The sequence below is a fragment of the Haliotis asinina genome, chromosome 1 (assembly GCF_037392515.1).
Source record: "Haliotis asinina isolate JCU_RB_2024 chromosome 1, JCU_Hal_asi_v2, whole genome shotgun sequence".
NCBI lineage: Eukaryota > Metazoa > Mollusca > Gastropoda > Lepetellida > Haliotidae > Haliotis > Haliotis asinina.
Window position 1 is genome coordinate 66711283 of NC_090280.1, and position 19691 is coordinate 66730973.

Below are 19691 nucleotides of genomic sequence, written 5' to 3' on the forward strand. Positions count from 1 at the left end.
TAAGTAGATCCACCACCACCAGTACAACCACACATAAGGTAGACGGTAAGTAGATCCACCACCACCACCACCAGTATGTCCACAGATAAGGTAAATGGTAAGTAGATCCACCATCACCAGTACATCCACTCAGAAGGTAGATGGTAAGTAGATCCACCACCACCACCAGTACATCCACACAGAGGGTAAATGATAAGTAGATCCACCACCACCACCACCACAAGGTAGACGGTAAGTAGATCCACCACCACCACCAGTACATCCACTCAGAAGGTAGATGGTAAGTAGATCCACCACCACCACAAGGTAAACGGTATGTACATCCACCACCACCACCAGTACATCCACACAGAAGATAGATGGTAAGTAGATCCACCACCACCACCAGTACATCCACACAGAGGGTAAATGGTAAGTAGATCCACCGCCACCACCATAAGGTAAATGGTATGTACATCCACCACCACCACCACCAGTATATCCACACAGTAGGTAGATGGTAAGTAGATCCACCACCACCACAAGGTAGACGGTATGTACATCCACCACCACCACCACCAGTACATCCACACAGAAGGTAGATGGTAAGTAGATCCACCACCAGTACATCCACACAGAAGGTAGACGGTAAGTAGATCCACCACCACACGGTAAACGGTATGTACATCCACCACCAGTACATCCACTCAGAAGGTAGATGGTAAGTAGATCCACCACCAGTACATCCACACAGAAGGTAGATGGTAAGTAGATCCACCACCAGTACATCCACACAGAAGGTAGATGGTAAGTAGATCCACCACCACCACCAGTACATCCACACAGAGGGTAAATGATAAGTAGATCCACCACCACCACCACCACAAGGTAGACGGTAAGTAGATCCACCACCACCACCAGTACATCCACTCAGAAGGTAGATGGTAAGTAGATCCACCACCACCACAAGTACATCCACACAGAGGATAAATGATAAGTAGTCATGGCGACACTTTGAAGTTTTCAACATGTTAAGCTGCATGTAAAGCTTGTCAATAAGATATCTCAAGAACTGGTCACTGGATTTTCTTATTCATCACCAAGTTTCATCTTGGGAAGGCACAGTTAACTTCATCTTAAACTACTACCTTCATTTTCATTACTTTTTAAGTTTAGTGTGATAATTTGTGGCGGGGGATTATGTCACTTTAGTGACAATGCTTGTTTATATTTGTTTAAACTGTTGTATACATGAATCCCCTGCATTTGAATGTCATATCTCATACATTGATTTGTTGGTTTGCAGGTGGAGGCACTCGTACACAGACTGTGAAAAAAACAGAAACAACAGTGTCAAAAACATCAGGCATGGGTGGAGTGCAGTTCTCTAAACCAGGAGCTGGTATGTAAAAAGGACAAGGTCAGGTTGCAATGTGTTAAACCATGGACAGGTATGTAGATAGGATGAGTCCAGGTTGCAGTGTGTTAAACCAGGGGCAGGTATGTAGATAGGTAGAGACCAGGTTGCAATATGTTAAACCCAGGGAAGATATATAGGTGGGACAAGGCCAGGTTGCAATATGTTAAACCAAGGGCAAGTATGTGGATAGGATGAGGCCAGGTTGCAGTATGTTAAACCAGGAGCAGGTATGTAGATAGGATGCAGCCAGGTTGCAGTATGTTAAACCAAGAACGGGTATATAGATAGGATACAGCCAGGTTGCAGTATGTTAAACCAGGAGCAGGTATGTAGATGGGACATAGCCAGATTGCAGTATGTTAAACCAGGAGCAGGTATGTAGATAGGACATAGCCAGGTTGCAGTATGTTAAACCAGGAGCAGGTATGTAGGTAGGACACAGCCAGGTAGCGACATGTTAAACTTGACCTGCCGAGCTGTTGCTGCACCCATGTTAGTTTGAGTCATTTATGATTATTTGTTTTTGGGTCAGAGTGCAGACCATTGGGGAGATTTTGATTCAAATGGACTATATGTAAAAAGGATGAGGCCAAATTGTAACATGTTAAACCAGGGCCAGGTTACAGTATGTTAAACCAGGGCCAGGTGAAAACGTGGAACGAGACCAGGTTGCAGTTTGTTAAATCAGGGGTAGGTATGCAGGTACAACAAGACTAGGTGGCAGTATGTTAAGCAATGATGTGATGCTGTAAATTTCACCAAATGTGTCAGTGAAGTGTTGCCCAGTATTTCTGTGTGAGTGTGTACAAGCATGTGAAGACCCTGCATGACTCACCTTGTCACCTTGTCATCCATGCATCATAAGGCAGAGTAAACATGGTCATTGGAAGACCTGTTACTTGGCAATATTCTCAATAATTCTCATTACTTCACCTTTGTACATGCATGGAAATGTTGTGGTCCCGTATTCTCCAAATGCTTAAGTTTTGAATGTGTAGAATCTTTTGTTTGTATGCTTTTTAGTTTCTTGTTTTGCCCACCTCAGCAGAAGCAATGAGAAAGCTGTCTGACCAGCTTCAGACAGCAAGTCCACCTGGCACCAGTGGTAGGCTGATGGTGAAGACAGAATCCTGGAACAGTGCAGATGGGGTGGTACATACGTCCGAGAAGACAGAGTCGTGGGGAGGTAGAAACACCTCAACATGTTGACTTCACAGGAAGATCATCTGTGTCATTACTAGTGTATTAGTAAATTCATCATTGAGTGATTACTGTTGTTCCTCTCTAACTATAGCAGTGTGTGTTTCTCGTGTGGCCCATGTGTCGCACGCCACAGGCCTTTTACATTCTGGTTACATCGCCTCATACAAGACTCAGTCGTACTACTAGTAAAGATGATGTGCATGTTTTTTTTCAGTTATTTACATAGGTATAAAGTGTGATTTGTATTATCACAATTACTTTTCAAAATTAACTTTATCGCATTTAAGGCTTCATCTATGCTATTGCAACAGACCTGAACCCACTTGCACAGTGCATACTAAGTTACAATCAGACTTGAGCCCCTACAATCACCTTACAATTGCCCTAATCCATTTGTGCAAAATCGACCTTTGTACAATTGTAAGGCAGTTCAGATTTAAGATCCTAGCTAAGATCGACCTCTGTAACAGTGGAGATATGAATTTCTTAAACTCAGTGCTTGTCCACGGTTGTCTGCAAACGTGCATGGCATGTTTTGTAAACGAACAGTGGAACCAATCCCTCGCCATAACGTGGGTCTTGGGGTCCACAGATGACCCCTTGCGTTATTAGACATCCACCTATTACATAATGTGGAACAAAGGTCAAGTAAAATAATATTTTCCAAGGACATAACAAAGCTGCTATTTCGTATATTGTGCCCAGTCAAAAATATATCGTATCATTGAAGGTGAAAATAAACAAACTTTGAAAATGAAAACATATTGCAATCAAAAATCACTAGACATGATAACTTAATTGTTGTTCCTTAATTGTATGCTACCTGTTATCAAAGACGTATATTCATGTGAATATACATCTTTGCTAAGATTACATCAAAGAACCTCTATTCCAGTGTCAGAATATTTTACATATTATGTAGTTATTGTAACAGATTAGTATACATTGCTATCTGGCTAGTATATAATGCATGTTTTCTGCAAACATATTTAACATAACAATGAACACTGGCCGTTACCTGTCTGGGTACATTTTACGTAGGAGACAGTTTGACAAGTCACTGCTGACTTCCCGCGGTACTTGCAACTTCGATTGTAGTAAAAACAATTTGTTGGCCATTTAATTGTTAAACAAGACTTCAGTGAGCTAATAACGCTGGTGACCTGTGAAGGTCTCAGGGTAGAATAGGCCTTAGCAACCCATGCTTGCCATAAAAGGCGACTATCTTGTCGTAGGAGGCAACTAACGGGATCGGGTGGTCAGGCTTGCTGACTTGGTTGGCACATGTCATCGGTTCCCAATTGCGCAGGTCGATGCTCATGTTGTTGATGACTGGATTGTCAGGTCCAGACTCGCCGCCATATAGCTGGAATATTGTTTCTGACACCATTCGTTCTTGGATGACTGTGTTTTACTGCGCTATAGCGTGGTGTGTTGCATCACAGCAAACATTGTAAGTACTCGTCATAACTTGCCTGATAGCATGTCTTGTCTTTCATAAGTTACTACTACGATGTTGATACGATTATTATTGAGAAAACCCTGCATGTTTTAAGCATCTGAAACTCAATAGATATGCACGATAAACACTGTCAGTTGCCATCTGCACTGAATTTCACTAATTTATGTAATTTATAAGAGGGGTGTGATCGCAGTTTAACTTTTTTTATGGGAGCCTTGGATTTCCCCGCGGTTTAACCGATTCCACAGTATCACAAAGCACGTCATTGCGAGGGATGACTGTACCTCCATCAAACGTTGTACCTTGCATGTTTTCTATGAAAGAAGAACTGTCATGATTGTGACATTGCAACCACAGAAGTACCTACCTGTGGTTTATGGAAATGAATGCAGAAATATGAATAAAAATATTTATTGGCATTATAATTATGAAATTTAAATACAGAATATAAATAATTCCCTTATAACACAGCACCAGAATGTATGATCTGCCAATAGTTGTCAATGAGACGGTGTTTCCAAACGCATCATTTCAGGGGATAGTTTTATTTGTTTGTCTTTATTTGCGCACTTTTCCCCCCAGATCCCAAATATATCCCAGAGATATTGGTTTTGTTACTATCAGAAAATTTGTTATGGCTAGGGGGTGTTGTAAAGAATTTTGGCAATATTTTTTGAGAGAGCAATTGTTGAAAACTAATTCACATTCACAGTGCCTTAGGTCTGGACCAGTTGTAAATTTTGATTGTAGCTTACAATGATTTTAGTGTACAATTGCTTAGCGCAAGTGGATGGCGACTGAAGCTGATGTGTAAGATCATGATTTGAAGGATTACAATTGTTGTAGTGCTATGACTGTTTTGTGCAAGTGGGCACTGGAGGTTTTAAGGCTAGCCAGCTTCAGTGTATGAATGTGTCATGTTTTCCTCTTGCAGCAAAGCCAGGAGGTTCCCGTGGTGCCATGGCTGCTTTCAAACAGATGGATGCCACAAACAGCCCTGCACAACCAAAGTAAGTTCACCCCTACTGATGGGACATGTTGTTTAGTAGGTCTTCAGAAAGCCATTGAAATACCTTAAGTTTCATAGTGCGGTAATGTGACTGTGCCCCTGAATAAAAGATGTAAGATGGCAGGACACAAAGTGGAGGATATATAAAGTTATACATGGGTAATTGAGAGAGTCATGTGGTCATCCAGTGAGCAGCGATTATGAAATTGCTTCAATGCTGTAATTGTAATATGTGATTATGTACCTCTCTATGCTCCTGAACAGATTTACTCTGTAGGTATATGCCAGACTGGCCCTCCTACTCTTGCTGCCATGTCTTCCTTGTTGGTTCATGTAAGTCATTCTGAATAGTGTCAGCAGGTATGCAAATCTGGTTAGATTGTATGTATTCTGTACTGTACAGCACAGTCAGGTACCTGTCTTGTGTGACATCAAAGCTAAATACCTCACTGTCTTTTCAAACTTATCAATGTTCAGCTACATTAGCAAGTCAGTAGCCTGCCTGACAATGTCGCTCTCCTGCTAGATTCATATCCTGGTAGCTAAAAGCACCTGCAGCAGGACCAGGGTTTAAAGGACCATTCCTAATAATTTATGGTTTGGGGATGATGATGATTTTAAGTTGGGGGGGATCACCCAGTTTGCAAATTGCAACTCAAAGGTAGGAAGCTCTACTTTTACATCATGTCTAAACTACATTCATTTTTTGGCATGTTTTTGTATGCTTTAGTCAGACTGGAAACTTGATGTCACTTATTTTAAGTGAAACATTTTTTTTCCTGTTTTTGTGATGTATTTCAGAGTAATCTTTGCTGTCAGACTGACAGCATCCATGGTTGGCCAGGGCTCGGTGATTGTTAGGACACCCTGCCTTACCATAGATGGTGGACATTCCAGCTGATATATCCATGATAAGCCCAGTATTATTATGTGATAAACCTGTGTTTTCAATGGAGGAACTCTAATTGTAAATATGATAGTGGTGGAACGATACACTCTAACCATGGTTCAGTATTATAATACAAGGCCTTGAGTTTGGTCCGTTTCGGTTCGGAATATGCGCTATGATCATAATGCAGAAAACTGACAAGGGCCAAAGAAAAACTCATTGTTTAATAACATGGAATAACATAACCATAAATTTTGTTATTTTGCATGAAAAAAACATTATATAAATTATGGTACAACACATGGCAACACACTAGGTAGCAAATGGCAAGTGACCCTTCTCACAGTCATCAGTATTGTTTGTAATAGCATGCATTCCTGGTCTTAAGCAAGATCAACAGCAGTTTTACCGAATGATCACATGTCTATAAGTAACACCTAATTTCAAGCCAAGTCATCACATTCATAGCTGACCTGTTCTTGAACATATCAAGGTTTAATATGATATGTATCATTTTAGTATGAATGAATTGTTGCTGCTGATAATGTTTTTGATTTGATTGGATTAAAAATGACATTTATGAGCTGCAAAGTAAAACACTGATTCTTCAGTATATTGAATTGTGATAACATTAGCATAAGACTGAGAACTCATTCAATCTCAATTCCAGTGAGCTTATCTGTTGAATATTAATTCAATAAAAAGTATGAAATTTCAGACATGTAGAAATTTGAATTAGTTGCAGTACTAAGTTCGAGATTCAAAGATAGATTTACTGAGAACGTATGAGAGATATGTTTTGCCACGGCACATGACAAAATTTACCTGTCGATATGGTATGTTCTCGGTAAATCCAGTGTTCATAGTCTTCTTGATATATGTTCATAAAACGTGTTTGTTTGTAAGAAACTAAGGAAATCAGGATTATTATGCATCAGATCATTTTGTTGCATTTATTCTAAAGTTTAACATATTCTACCAGTTGTATTTGGAGAAAATCTGTGGTAATTTTATACCTACAATATATAACAACTCGTCTTTGATGCAAATGACATGTTTTCATAATTTGTGCAGTTACAGAAGGCATAACATGATTGGACAACTATTTTTATCTCCCCAGCATGTAATTCGGGGGGATATAGTCGACGCCTCATCTGTCCGTCCGTCCGTCCATCCGTAATCATTTTGTTTCCGGAGCATAACTCAGAAACTGTTCAATATTTTTAGACCAAACTTGATAGATATAGCAATCTCTATGGTTGTGCCTTTTGCTATTTACAGATTTTTGGCATTTATATTTTTTTTGTTCTTCCATGGAACATTTTGGTGTTAGTCTTATGGTGAGGTTGGCTTCGTTTCCGGAGAAGATCTCAAAAACTGTTAAATATTTTTCTGCAAAACTTGGTAGATATATCACTCAGTACCTACAGTGATGCCTTTTGCTATTTCGGACATAGTCTCAAAATTGAGAGGTATGTTTTGTTTTCGGAGCAGAACTCAAAAGCCATTCAATATTTTGCTGCAAAACTTGGTAGATATATCAGTCAGAAGCTGAAGTGGTGCCTTTTGCTATGTACAGGATCTTGTGATTTATTATTTTCTCGGTTTCCATGGAAACGTTTTGGACCTAGTCTGAAAAGTGAGGGGTGTGTTTCGTTTCTGGAGCAGAACTCAAAAACTTCTTAATATCTGTCCGTAAAACTCGGCAGATATGTGTTGCAGACCCCAAAGTGGTGCCTTTTGCTCTCTACAGGTTTTTGTGATGTATTTTTTTCTCGGTTCCATGAACACATTGCTGACTTCGTTTCTAGAGCACAACTCGAAAACCATTTCATATCTTTCAACAGATCTTGGCAGATAGATGACATTGTGACTTTGCTGATTACAGATATATGGCATTTATTATTTTCATGAATTCCATGGAAACAATTCAAACTTAGTCTAAAAAAACAATGAGTAACTATCAGATTATTTGTCCTTTCAAACATGTTGGGGCCGGGGGGATATGTCATCTTCTGATGACTCTTGTTGTTTGAAATAATTGAAAAAGGAACCCAGGTACTCATGTCTTGCTGACTTAAAGATCTAACTAGATGACATTCAAGACAATTCTGAAAATACTTCCTTCAATCTGGGAATGCATAGACTTGGACAAGATGATTCGCTTTCTAGACATTTTAGAAAAGGTATAAAAGGGTTTTTAAAATGACGGTATGAAAATTCGAAAAAAGTTTTGGATTCCATTATGTATGCCAATCCGAAGGCCAAATGATGCGGTTCGAGCACTACCCCTAATATTTGATTCCAGTAAATATCACTGAGGAGTAAGGTTTCAAATTTTGAACATTCACAACTACCAAAACGAAGTTTAAACCCATGTGGCTTGTTTGTGTTCATCTATGACAGGATGGCAAAACAAATACAGACTCTGTGATAACAGGTGAATAGATTTGTATATATCATCAGCTGAACCTAGTTTCACCATAATATTTTTAACTTTTTTAGAGAGGCACAATAACAAAATGTGGGCAAATTTCCTGTAAACATTACTGAAACTGATAGCACCAGGAATAATGAAGTGAACTTTGTAATGTCTAGTTGCAATCTACACAGCACTATTATGGCATCACAAAGATTTCATTCAGAGACAATGTTAAGCAACAGACACATTGTCAGACTACATGACAGGATAGTACTGAAGATCAGATCTGTTCAGATAATGATGCTTCTCCAAACATTTATTTTTTCTCTTAACATGTTTTTTTGGCACTTGCTGTAAATAATATAGGCACAGGAGACATTAATTTGAATTGTTAGTTGTACAAGTGCCTGTGCATGAAACTTCCAATTGCAGAATTGTGAACCGTCATGGTGGAGTGTTGTCCTTGTATTATGTTGCATGAAGCTGCATGTTACATGACTCTGTTCTGTCCACAGTGCTTTAGTTTCGGTATCACTGGCTAAGAAGGCTGCTACCACAATGAGACGTAACGCTATTGCCATCAAACAGGAAGTGCTTGCCTTCTGCAAACACAACACCAAAGAATACAAGGTACAGGTGTCATGTGCATCACATCATCACCACTGTCTGTAGTGCCCCTGGTGGAGGTCTTCACAACTTACCAGTGCCACAGTCCCAGTTTATCCCAGGGCTGACTCCTACAGGCTGGGTGGGGGATAGGGTGACATTGGTTATCTGTGGGAAGGCAGGAAGAGGGAGAGGAGGTGTGGTTAGAATGATGGAACATATTTTAACCTGGATGAATTTTCCAATTGTGATTTCACTTTGAACAGTGTGATTGGCATGTTTTGTCTTAATGTGGGTCCAAGCTCAAAGCTATACTATTGACAAAAAGTAAGGGAACTAAGAAATTGACACTAGCAAACATTGAGGTGAAAGGGTGTGTTACCATAGAGTTGCTACCGAACACAACATTGAGGTAAAAGGGTGTGGTACCACAGAGTTGCTACCGAACACAACATTGAGGTGAAAGGGTGTGTTACCACAGAGTTGCTACAGAACACAACATTGAGGTGACAGGGTGTGTTACCATAGAGTTGCTACAGAACACAACATTGAGGTGAAAGGGCGTGTTACCATAGAGTTGCTACAGAACACAACATTGAGGTGAAAGGGTGTGTTACCATAGAGTTGTACCCAAACACAACATTGAGGTGAAAGGGTGTGTTACCATAGAGTTGCACCCAAACACAACATTGAGGTGAAAGGGTGTGTTACCATAGAGTTGTACCCAAACACAACATTGAGGTAAAAGGGTGTGTTACCATAGAGTTGCACCCAAACACAACATTGAGGTGAAAGGGTGTGTTACCATAGAGTTGCTACAGAACACAACATTGAGGTGAAAGGGCGTGTTACCATAGAGTTGCTACAGAACACAACATTGAGGTGAAAGGATGTGTTACCATAGAGTTGCACCCAAACACAACACTGAGGTGAAAGGGTGTGTTACCATAGAGTTGTACCCAAACACAACATTGAGGTGAAAGGGTGTGTTACCATAGAGTTGCACCCAAACACAACATTGAGGTGAAAGGGTGTGTTACCATAGAGTTGCACCCAAACACAACATTGAGGTGAAAGGGTGTGTTACCATAGAGTTGCTACAGAACACAACATCGAGGTGAAAGGGCGTGTTACCATAGAGTTGCTACAGAACACAACATTGAGGTGAAAGGGTGTGTTACCATAGAGTTGCACCCAAACACAACATTGAGGTGACAGGGTGTGTTACCATAGAGTTGTACCCAAACACAACATTGAGGTGAAAGGGTGTGTTACCATAGAGTTGTACCCAAACACAACATCCACTGACAATGAAATTCCACATGATGCATTACCAACATATGATGCACATGCACACAGAAGTTAACCTTTGTAAACATATTGGCGAACTCACAATCACTAATGCAGTAGACTTGAACACATGCTGAAAAATGCCTCCGAGGCAGTACGTCAATCAACAAACAAAATGGAGAATTGTGTTGATGATGTGGGGATGTGTCAAGTTGCCCAAATGTTTGGTGAATCAAAACGTGTAGTTTTCACACCTGTGAGACAAGTACCGTCAAACAGGTGGGGTTGCAATGAGACCTGGGCGTGGCAGACCAATATCAACGACACCACGACAGGATTGTCTTATTACATTATTGGCCCTGCGCAAGAGGATCAAATCAGCACCTGCCATCAATAGAGAATGTCATACACTCACTGGGGAAACAAATTTCACACTCAACCATTAAAACTCTATCAAACCTGTCTGAAAGCAAGTTGTCCTGTCAAGGGTGTTACACTTACAGCTTACCATAGGCACCAAAGATTGGCAGCATCAGGGATGAGCTTTGTGCCATTGGGAAGTTGTCAAGGGATTAAATGGTCTCAGATGAGTAAAGCATTTGCTTTAGATTCACAGATGTCAAAAAATTGTTGGCATCTTAGTGGTGAATGGTATGCCAGAACGGCAATTATTGACTATGATGGATATGGGGGTAGTAGCTCATGGTGTGGGGCAGGGTTACACATGACAAGTGATCAGATCAGGCCATCATTAATGGATCCTTGGTCAGTGATACATTGACGAAATTTAGCATCCTATCATGGCTCCACTGGCAAGAATTTTAATTCCAAGATGACAGGCCCAGACCACATCAGGTCCAAACTGTCATGGCTTATCTCTGACGGGAGGGCATACAGACACTGGACTGTCCCTCCAAGTCCCCAGACCTTTCCCCAATTGAACATCTATGGGACATTCTCATCTGAATGGTGTATACCAGGGACCCTGCACCCGTCAACCTGGCCCAGCTTGGTGAAGCTCTTCAGGAGGAATGGCGTGCAATACCATGGGCAACATTCTGGAATTAAATCAACAATATGCCATCAAGGTGTCATGAATGTGTTTCCCAAAATGGTGGACACCAGATATATATTGAACTTCACGCCCAAATTTGATTTAGTGGACATTCAGGGCAATTTCATATTCACTGTCATTTCATCAGTTCCCTTATTATTTGTCAGTAGTATATTTTGGTCCTGGCAAATCCAGAAACACTTTGAGGGAGAATGTAGGATTTCAGGGAAGCAGCTTGGCACATCACATTGCATCATTTTAGGGACACCCATACTTATTCCCATCAGAAACCAAATTCATATGGAACAAATATGTGATATGTATAATCCAAATAGGTTAATCACCTGCGGTGTTTCTCCTTTTCTGTAGGGGGAAGTTGTCAAGGGATTAAATTTGATACTGTGGCTGTATATATATTCTCTAGATACTTTGTCTTTCCATAGAGGACAAGATAACCTTATATCTAGAGATAACCATTCGGTAATTGTTGTACCACTTCCCTTCATTACAGGTGTAATTTCAGCTAATGATGCAGTGTCACTGGTTGCAGGTGTTGTTTCAGCTATTGATGCAGTGTTAACCAGTTACAGGTGTTATTTCAACAGATGATGCAGTGTTACCTGTTACAGGTGTTCTTTTAACAAATGATGCAGTATCACCTGTTGTGAGTGTTATTTCAGTTGATTATGCAGTGTTCCCTGTTACAGGTATTATTTTAGCTAATGATGCAGGATCACATGCACAGGTGTTACCTCAGTTAATGATGCAGGTTCACATGTTACAGGTATTATGTCACCTGATGATGCAGTGTCACTTAAAGCAGGTGTGTCCACTGACCGGGTATTCCAAATGGTTCTTACCTCCATAACCTTGGTACTGATGTTCTTTGTTTTTGTCCCAGTGCTGGACGCGGACGTGGCATGGCACGTAGCCCCAGTGCTATCAAACAGATGCTGCTAGACTGGTGCAAGTCCAAGACAGCAGAGTATGAGGTACCCAAGTGTCCTGGTGATTGCATGCTGTTGGCCTGATGGAAAGTCTGGCTGTGTGATGCTGCCTTGTAGAGAACACACTCACCGATCAAATTCAACCTCGGAACCTATTTAGGAAGTTGATATTTAGAATTTTCATGCTTTGAAATTAAGATGAACTGGAAGAGAAAAGTCGTGTAGGTCAGTTCAAGTAACTGAGGATTAAATCATGTGTCAGGTATGTTTGAAAATAGACAAGAAATACTATGACCTATTGCTGTGAACTGACAGCCTGTTCCGTGAGCCTGTTTGTTGAGTGTGCCCATTACAGGTGATCTTCACATGGCAGCAGAGACAAAAGAATGCTTCTGTGTGTTGTGCCTCGGTACCCAGACAAGCAGGGAGACTAATTGTGTCTCACACCAGTGTAGGGACCCTGCTGGTTTCTTGCGTCTATGGCATCTGTTGGTGCCTTGTACCACTGCATGTTATCCTTGTGCATCAGTGCATCTTCTAGTGCTGTGCAGCTGTAATGTGTCTATGCATGGTATTTGTAGTTTCTGTCATGTTTGGTTACAGATGGTTGCCATGGAGATGAGCTGTATATAATCTCTTGCTTATGAGAGTTGGCTGGAAAAGTTCTGAACTTAACTGAGAAGGACATCTAGTTGATCCTTAGCAGTTTGTATAGTAGTGCAATACACTTGTTGCTTACAGGCCACATTTTAACCACATGCACAAGCAGGTGGTATGTGTGTGCAGGTGTGGAAGTAGGTGTTCTCTGTGTGTGTAAATTTACATTGGAGTCTTCAACACTACCAATAACAAGTATCTCCAGTAGCCAACCATCAGGACTGTGGAAGGATTTTTATTGAAAAATAACTCTCATTTACAGCAGTCAGTCAAAGTTAAACTTTGCAGCCACCTCTCATTCAGCGTTGTTCTACCCAACCCTTCACCTGCTTCTTCGTTCCAGTTGCGCCTTGGTTGTAAGGGCAGCTTGTGCTTCACTGCTCACAGTATTGTATGCATGAGATTCTGCATTGTCCAGTCTGTGTGGTCAGTTCACTGCTGTCATGTATAAGTTATGCATCTGTACAAATACATAATGCTTGCTCTCCAGTATTTAATTTGATATGCATCTTACAATAATGGAATAGCACATCTTGGGATCAGCTTATGCATGTGTTTGAATGTTACTTCTGTATATATGATACATACGACATGTGCTATAGTGTGATTCATGGTTAAATTACAGTATATAGGTTGTATATATGCATAGGACAAGCTTCAGGTGAGTAGGGGTTAATTTAGTTAAACAGTTTTTTGAAAGGGTGTACGGGACTGTAAGACCCTTGTAAAGTCCGGAAATATACAAGGGTCTTACAATCCCATGTATCCGTATTATTCAAGTGTTTTGTTGCTATAAAGAGTTGCTTCAGTAAATTGAAATAGACAATTGAAATGTTGCCTCCTTGTGTTGATACTGCACTAGGAGTAAGTCAGCATCTCATGTAGCAACATGGTGTGCTTCCAGGCAATACAGATCACCAACTTCTCCAGTTCCTGGAACAACGGGCTTGCATTCTGTGCTCTCATCCATCACTTCTTCCCAGATGCGTTTGACTTCAATGCACTCTCACCGAAAAACAGGCGCTACAACTTTGACCTGGCCTTTGACACTGCAGAGTAAGTTCAATGTCAAGGTGAAGGCCAAATCTGTAACTACCTGTAGATAGTGTGTATCTGTTGTGTGATGTTGAGATGTGTGTGCTGGTATAGTTTATTGTACAGGAAGTGGGGTGACATTGTGTAGGTGCTGGATGATGTTGAGATGTGTGTGCTGGTATAGATTTTTGTACAGGAAGTGGGGTGATATTGTGTCACTGCTGGATGATGTTGAGATGTGTGTGCTGGTATAGTTTATTGTACAGGAAGTGGGGTGACATTGTGTAGGTGCTGGATGATGTTGAGATGTGTGTGCTGGTATAGATTATTGTACAGGAAGTGAGGTGACATTGTGTAGGTGCTGGATGATGTTGAGATGTGTGTGCTGGTATAGATTATTGTACAGGAAGTGGGGTGACATTGTGTAGGTGCTGGATGATGTTGAGATGTGTGTGCTGGTATAGATTATTGTACAGAAAGTGGGGTGACATTGTGTAGGTGCTGGATGATGTTGAGATGTGTGTGCTGGTATAGATTATTGTACAGGAAGTGGGGTGACATTGTGTAGGTGCTGGATGATGTTGAGATGTGTGTGCTGGTATAGATTATTGTACAGGAAGTGAGGTGACATTGTGTAGGTGCTGGATGATGTTGAGATGTGTGTGCTGGTATAGATTATTGTACAGGAAGTGAGGTGACATTGTGTAGGTGCTGGATGATGTTGAGATGTGTGTGCTGGTATAGATTATTGTACAGGAAGTGGGGTGACATTGTGTAGGTGCTGGATGATGTTGAGATGTGTGTGCTGGTATAGATTATTGTACAGGAAGTGAGGTGACATTGTGTAGGTGCTGGATGATGTTGAGATGTGTGTGCTGGTATAGATTATTGTACAGGAAGTGGGGTGACATTGTGTAGGTGCTGGATGATGTTGAGATGTGTGTGCTGGTATAGATTATTGTACAGGAAGTGGGGTGACATTGTGTAGGTGCTGGATGATGTTGAGATGTGTGTGCTGGTATAGATTATTGTACAGGAAGTGGGGTGACATTGTGTAGGTGCTGGATGATGTTGCGATGTGTGTGCTGGTATAGATTATTGTACAGGAAGTGGGGTGATATTGTGTCACTGCTGGATGATGTTGAGATGTGTGTGCTGGTATAGTGTAAGGTCTATAGTAAGCTGACTTTGTTGTGCAGGAAGAGGGCCGACATTGCCCCTCTACTGGATACAGATGATATGGTGAGAATGAAGAACCCCGACTGGAAGTGTGTGTTTACCTATGTCCAGAGTATCTACCGACATCTGCGTGACCATGACGCCAACAAGGCCAAGGAGGCAGAGCAGTGATTGGCTGACTGGCTGACAGGCTGACAGGTGCATGCACAGCATCATACAGTTGTTGTTATTTTTGTCATGTAACTTATTGAGTTTGTAACATTTAATCATGTGGCATGCTGCTGCACTGACTGTGTGTGGTGCCGCGGCTAGTGCAGGAGTACCTAGTAGAACACGGGTGACACAGTGATTCCCTCCTCCAACTCACCTGCTTCCAGAAACACATGTCTGTTTCATCCCTTTCGAACTTGCCATCACATGGCTTCCAAGGGGGAAGTCATCATTGTCTAGAGAAAAGTGTTTATTGTGGAACTCTCCAAGACATGTATGGTAAGAAGACTAGTGAAGATCTTGGAGTCCTGTCACTGTGTGCCACATCACCTGTTGAAGAGTGTAAGAAGTGTGTATTACAATAGATAGCCTTTCTATAGCAAACACAAAGCCTATGTCTTCCAGGTTTCAACACTATATTGGGTGATATGTTTACTATAATTGTGATATTAGAATGGTGCCTTCTTGTGATACAAGTACATAGTGTAGATATCAAATACCTCCATGTTATGGTTTGGGCTAATCAGCATGAATACCAGCTGTGTGGATGTCAGTGGGTGTTGTCTGTATCTGCTGGGGATTAGGATGAAGGACTGTGGTTGGTGACAACATGTCTGACACAGCTGGGCTCTCATAGCTTGTTGCAGTTATTGAATGTTTCTTGCTTCACCCTGCAGTCAAGTAACATCCACACATCAGTCTAACAGTCTCTCCTGACACCACCTGTCACACCTGCAGGTGACAGATCCACAGTAACACCTGACACCAACTGTCACACCTGCAGGTGAGAGATCCACAGTCACACCTAGAACCAACTGTCACACCTGCAGGTGACAAATCCACTCTCACATGCAGATGATTTATCCACACTCACACTTGCATGTGACCAGGTCACTGTGATTGATGGTGTTATGAAGGTTTGTACTCATCATCAAAATGGACAGGTTGACTGCTACCAACTCTAAGTAATGCATTTAGTCCAAATTTAAACATGTGAGGGACTTGATAGTTGAGAGTGCATAATATAAACCACTGTACGTATATGTGGACGAGACGTTATGTTGGTGCTTGCTAGGGTTTAGGGATCTTGTATTTGTAGAATAAGGTAGACTATATATCCGGTGTACTTGTGTAGGTAGTGCTGCCACATGGTGGCCAGCTATGCTCCTAGTGTTCTGTAATTCACCTACACACTATGGGGAAGATATTCTTACATGTCATCAGTGCAATGTAATCCCATTGTGTGAGATAATTGGCATTTCAGTCCACAATACTCAGCAGCTTGACGGCAGGCTTCTCGGGGACAGTGAAAAACAGTACTGGTAGATGATGGACAGTTGTCAACATTGTGCCTTAGATTACCCCCATTGGTTTCTGCATCTTATTTGGCCTATTGCAGTGCTTTGAGCTTCGTTTTCTTCACAACTGGCTTCATACAGGGTCTTCTTTACATTAGTTCCAAAACATGTCATTTTGACTGTCAAATTCTATATTAGTATAATCCAGCCACTGGTAACGTTATGTTTTACGGTTCTTGATATTATATCTCGACATCACATAATACAAATATTTTTGTACATACATCTCATGAAACAAATCAATGACAAAGATCTTTGTGCAGGGTCTTTGGTTGAATTTGTTTTTGACAATACAGCAATTACTCACTTAAAGCTATAAAAACTGTATTTCTTGATAAAAACTTGGTGTATTTCTTGATGTTAGACAAGTGTTCCATTGTCCTCACAATGTGTGAAGTCTATGTCACTGTGCCTGTCTAGTAATGAGTGCTCTTGTTTTTATGAACTCTTGTTTTTATGAAGTAATGTGTTTTATTTCCATATTGTAGATATTCAATTCTGATGTCATAACTTGTACAGTTTTGTAGTGAACTATTTCCAGTGCTATTCAATATAGCTCTTTTTTCATGTTTTGTTTTGCTTCCCAACAGTTTGTAGTTGTGTTCTCAGGGTGCCGCAATATGTAGTGATGAACGTGATGTCACACTCTCCAACAACCTCAAGCAACTATCACATACAGGTTGCTGCCAAACACAAACTAGATATCTTGTATTCATGTATTTTTTCTCCTGTTATATTCCATGTAGCCTGATATTTATTCTTACAACCCTGCATTATGAGAGTCTATACATTCTGTAAGTGCTGGCACTGTATGTTCTTGATCATTGGTAACATGTTTGTAAATCCGTGCCAAATTTGACAACAATATTACCACTGTATTTAAAAATTGCCTTGCTGCCAACTGCCACTTGTAGTGAAGGAAACATTTGTGTAGTGTGGTTAGATTTGTGTAGACAGCAGGAGAGACTTGGGCAGCTGGGGTGGGCAACACTTGACAGTAGGAGGGAGGGCTTCATGAGGCGCTAAAGCAGCAAAACTGTGTACTTTCTGTTGTTGTTGTGTGCATTTACTGTATAACTTAACAAGTACACATCCTGTGCATATGTTTCTGTATCTGTTAATGAGTAAAATATGGTTATATCTGGTCTTGTGGTCATGTTATTTCTTTTGTGAGAGTTTTCTTTTAGTTCCTTAACTTTGGGGTTATTCAGCAGCCAACTGATTGCTTTCAAAGTTTTGATCAAATTTGGCCACTGGTGATTTTGTTCAGCTAACTTGACCAAAACTCAACATGTCTTGTATATACACTTATAAAAAATAGCAGGTTATCATAAAATGTTTGTACCAAGTGTTAGAACAACTTGGTAACAAGGTTAAACTTCCCAAACCTGTCTGATAATTTGCATGTCATGCACTCACTTGTAATAAAAATTGCCAGGATCACCCAAACATACTTTGCTACATTTTCATTTTAATCTGTAAAATATAATGACAGTAATAATAAAATGTCACATAGACTGCCCAACACTTTGTCAGTGGATGCCCTTCCTTTACACAAACAGCATATAATGATATGATGGCATGGCTTGCTGCTTCTACTACTGTCTCAACCTTGCCTGTTGCTATGACTTGAGGTCCATACATGGAAAGACTGTGAACATATCCATGGCATCTTGGAAAATGATGCTTTTAAATTTGTTTGGAATAGGTCCATATACAGCCTCAGAAGAATTTCTGCACACAAACCTGATCTTGTCATTTTTGATGAAGCCAATGAAGTTGTTTGTTATTGACTCTACTGTCCATTTGAGAGCAACTGTGCCAGGATATATTAATCTGTAAGACATAATAATAATCATCAGACCATTACATCCTAAATACACTGTTGCTAGGCTCCCCATTGTTGTCCTTGGTTTGGTATCTACTGGTTTTAAAGTTTTCCGCTGGGAGCCCATCTGACACTCTAGGTAATGCAGAAGGCTGCAGTGTTGTCTTCATATTCTCAGGAAAGTTGTTGGTGGGTTTTACCTGTCAGCATTTCCTGGGAGAAATCCCATTCGCTGTCTGGGCTGTATATGGTAATAATAATGATAATAATGTATGTATAAAACTAAAAACCACCACAGAGATGCTCAGTGTAGAGGGGACAAGGGCCCAGAGCTGATGATGAGCCTTACCAGGCAGACTGGGCCAGGATCACCTAAACCCTTTCCCGGAGCATTTTCATTTTAATCTGCATATTCATTTTAATCTGTAAAACATAATAATAATAATGGACATTCACATGATGCACCAGGATGCCTGCACTAGTGCATTCTCATGTTGCTACAATAAACTCAGAGAATAATATACACCAAAATATACTAGTACTTTATGGATTGATGAGTTTGTAATAGTTGCTCATGAAGAGGTATGTTTTGAAACTCATGAGAGAATCAGAAAGTTTAATTTTGACAGGAAGTGATTTACACAGCATGAGCTGCATGTTGGAAAGATAGCTTGCTGAATGATGAGATCCTTGACATCAGCTGGTGCAAGATTGTGTAGACACTTGAAGATAATGCAGAGGAGCTTAAAGTTTATGTAAGACTTGACTAAAGGAGTTCTGTTATCAAACTTGGATTTAAAAAAAACAATGTAGGCAGCTGTATTCGGTACTTTTTGCAGTTTGTAAAGCCGAACTTTGATGAGACCTACAAGTAGGTCATCATAGTAATCTAGTCAAGATGATCCAAGACCCCTGAAAGGACCTTAATACTTTCTGATGTTTCTGACCATGTGCAGATGGCAGTAGCTTGTTTTACAGAGTTTGTCTCATTGAGCTCCCATGAGGAGATCTGAATTAATTCCGACGTATAGTCGCTAGTGTAGAAAACATAGCTTGGGAAGAGCCAATGTTGACTCTCTTCTCTGTGATCCCTTTCAGGAGTGTATGTTTGTCAACAAAGGACTTCAGTTTTGTCATAATGTA

At 40.6% G+C, this 19691-nt stretch overlaps 1 protein-coding gene across 6 annotated transcripts in view; it reads left to right on the plus strand.

Moving 5' to 3' along the window:
- The window catches only part of LOC137296232 (uncharacterized), a 113697-nt gene extending 95832 nt beyond the window's left edge, over nucleotides 1-17865 (plus strand). For 4 of the 6 annotated variants that reach the window (XM_067827972.1, XM_067827997.1, XM_067827990.1 and 1 more), the window contains 6 exons: nucleotides 1286-1381; nucleotides 2445-2585; nucleotides 4999-5074; nucleotides 12236-12326; nucleotides 13843-13994; nucleotides 15173-17865. In XM_067827972.1, the coding sequence (XP_067684073.1) occupies nucleotides 1286-1381; nucleotides 2445-2585; nucleotides 4999-5074; nucleotides 12236-12326; nucleotides 13843-13994; nucleotides 15173-15323 (707 nt within the window). In that variant the 3' untranslated portion in view covers nucleotides 15324-17865. Of the gene's footprint in view, nucleotides 1-1285; nucleotides 1382-2444; nucleotides 2586-4998; nucleotides 5075-8899; nucleotides 9015-12235; nucleotides 12327-13842; nucleotides 13995-15172 lie in introns of all 6 variants that reach the window. The other 2 variants (XM_067828014.1, XM_067827981.1) reach the window with 2 other exon arrangements.
- The last annotated feature ends 1826 nt before the right edge of the window (nucleotides 17866-19691 follow it).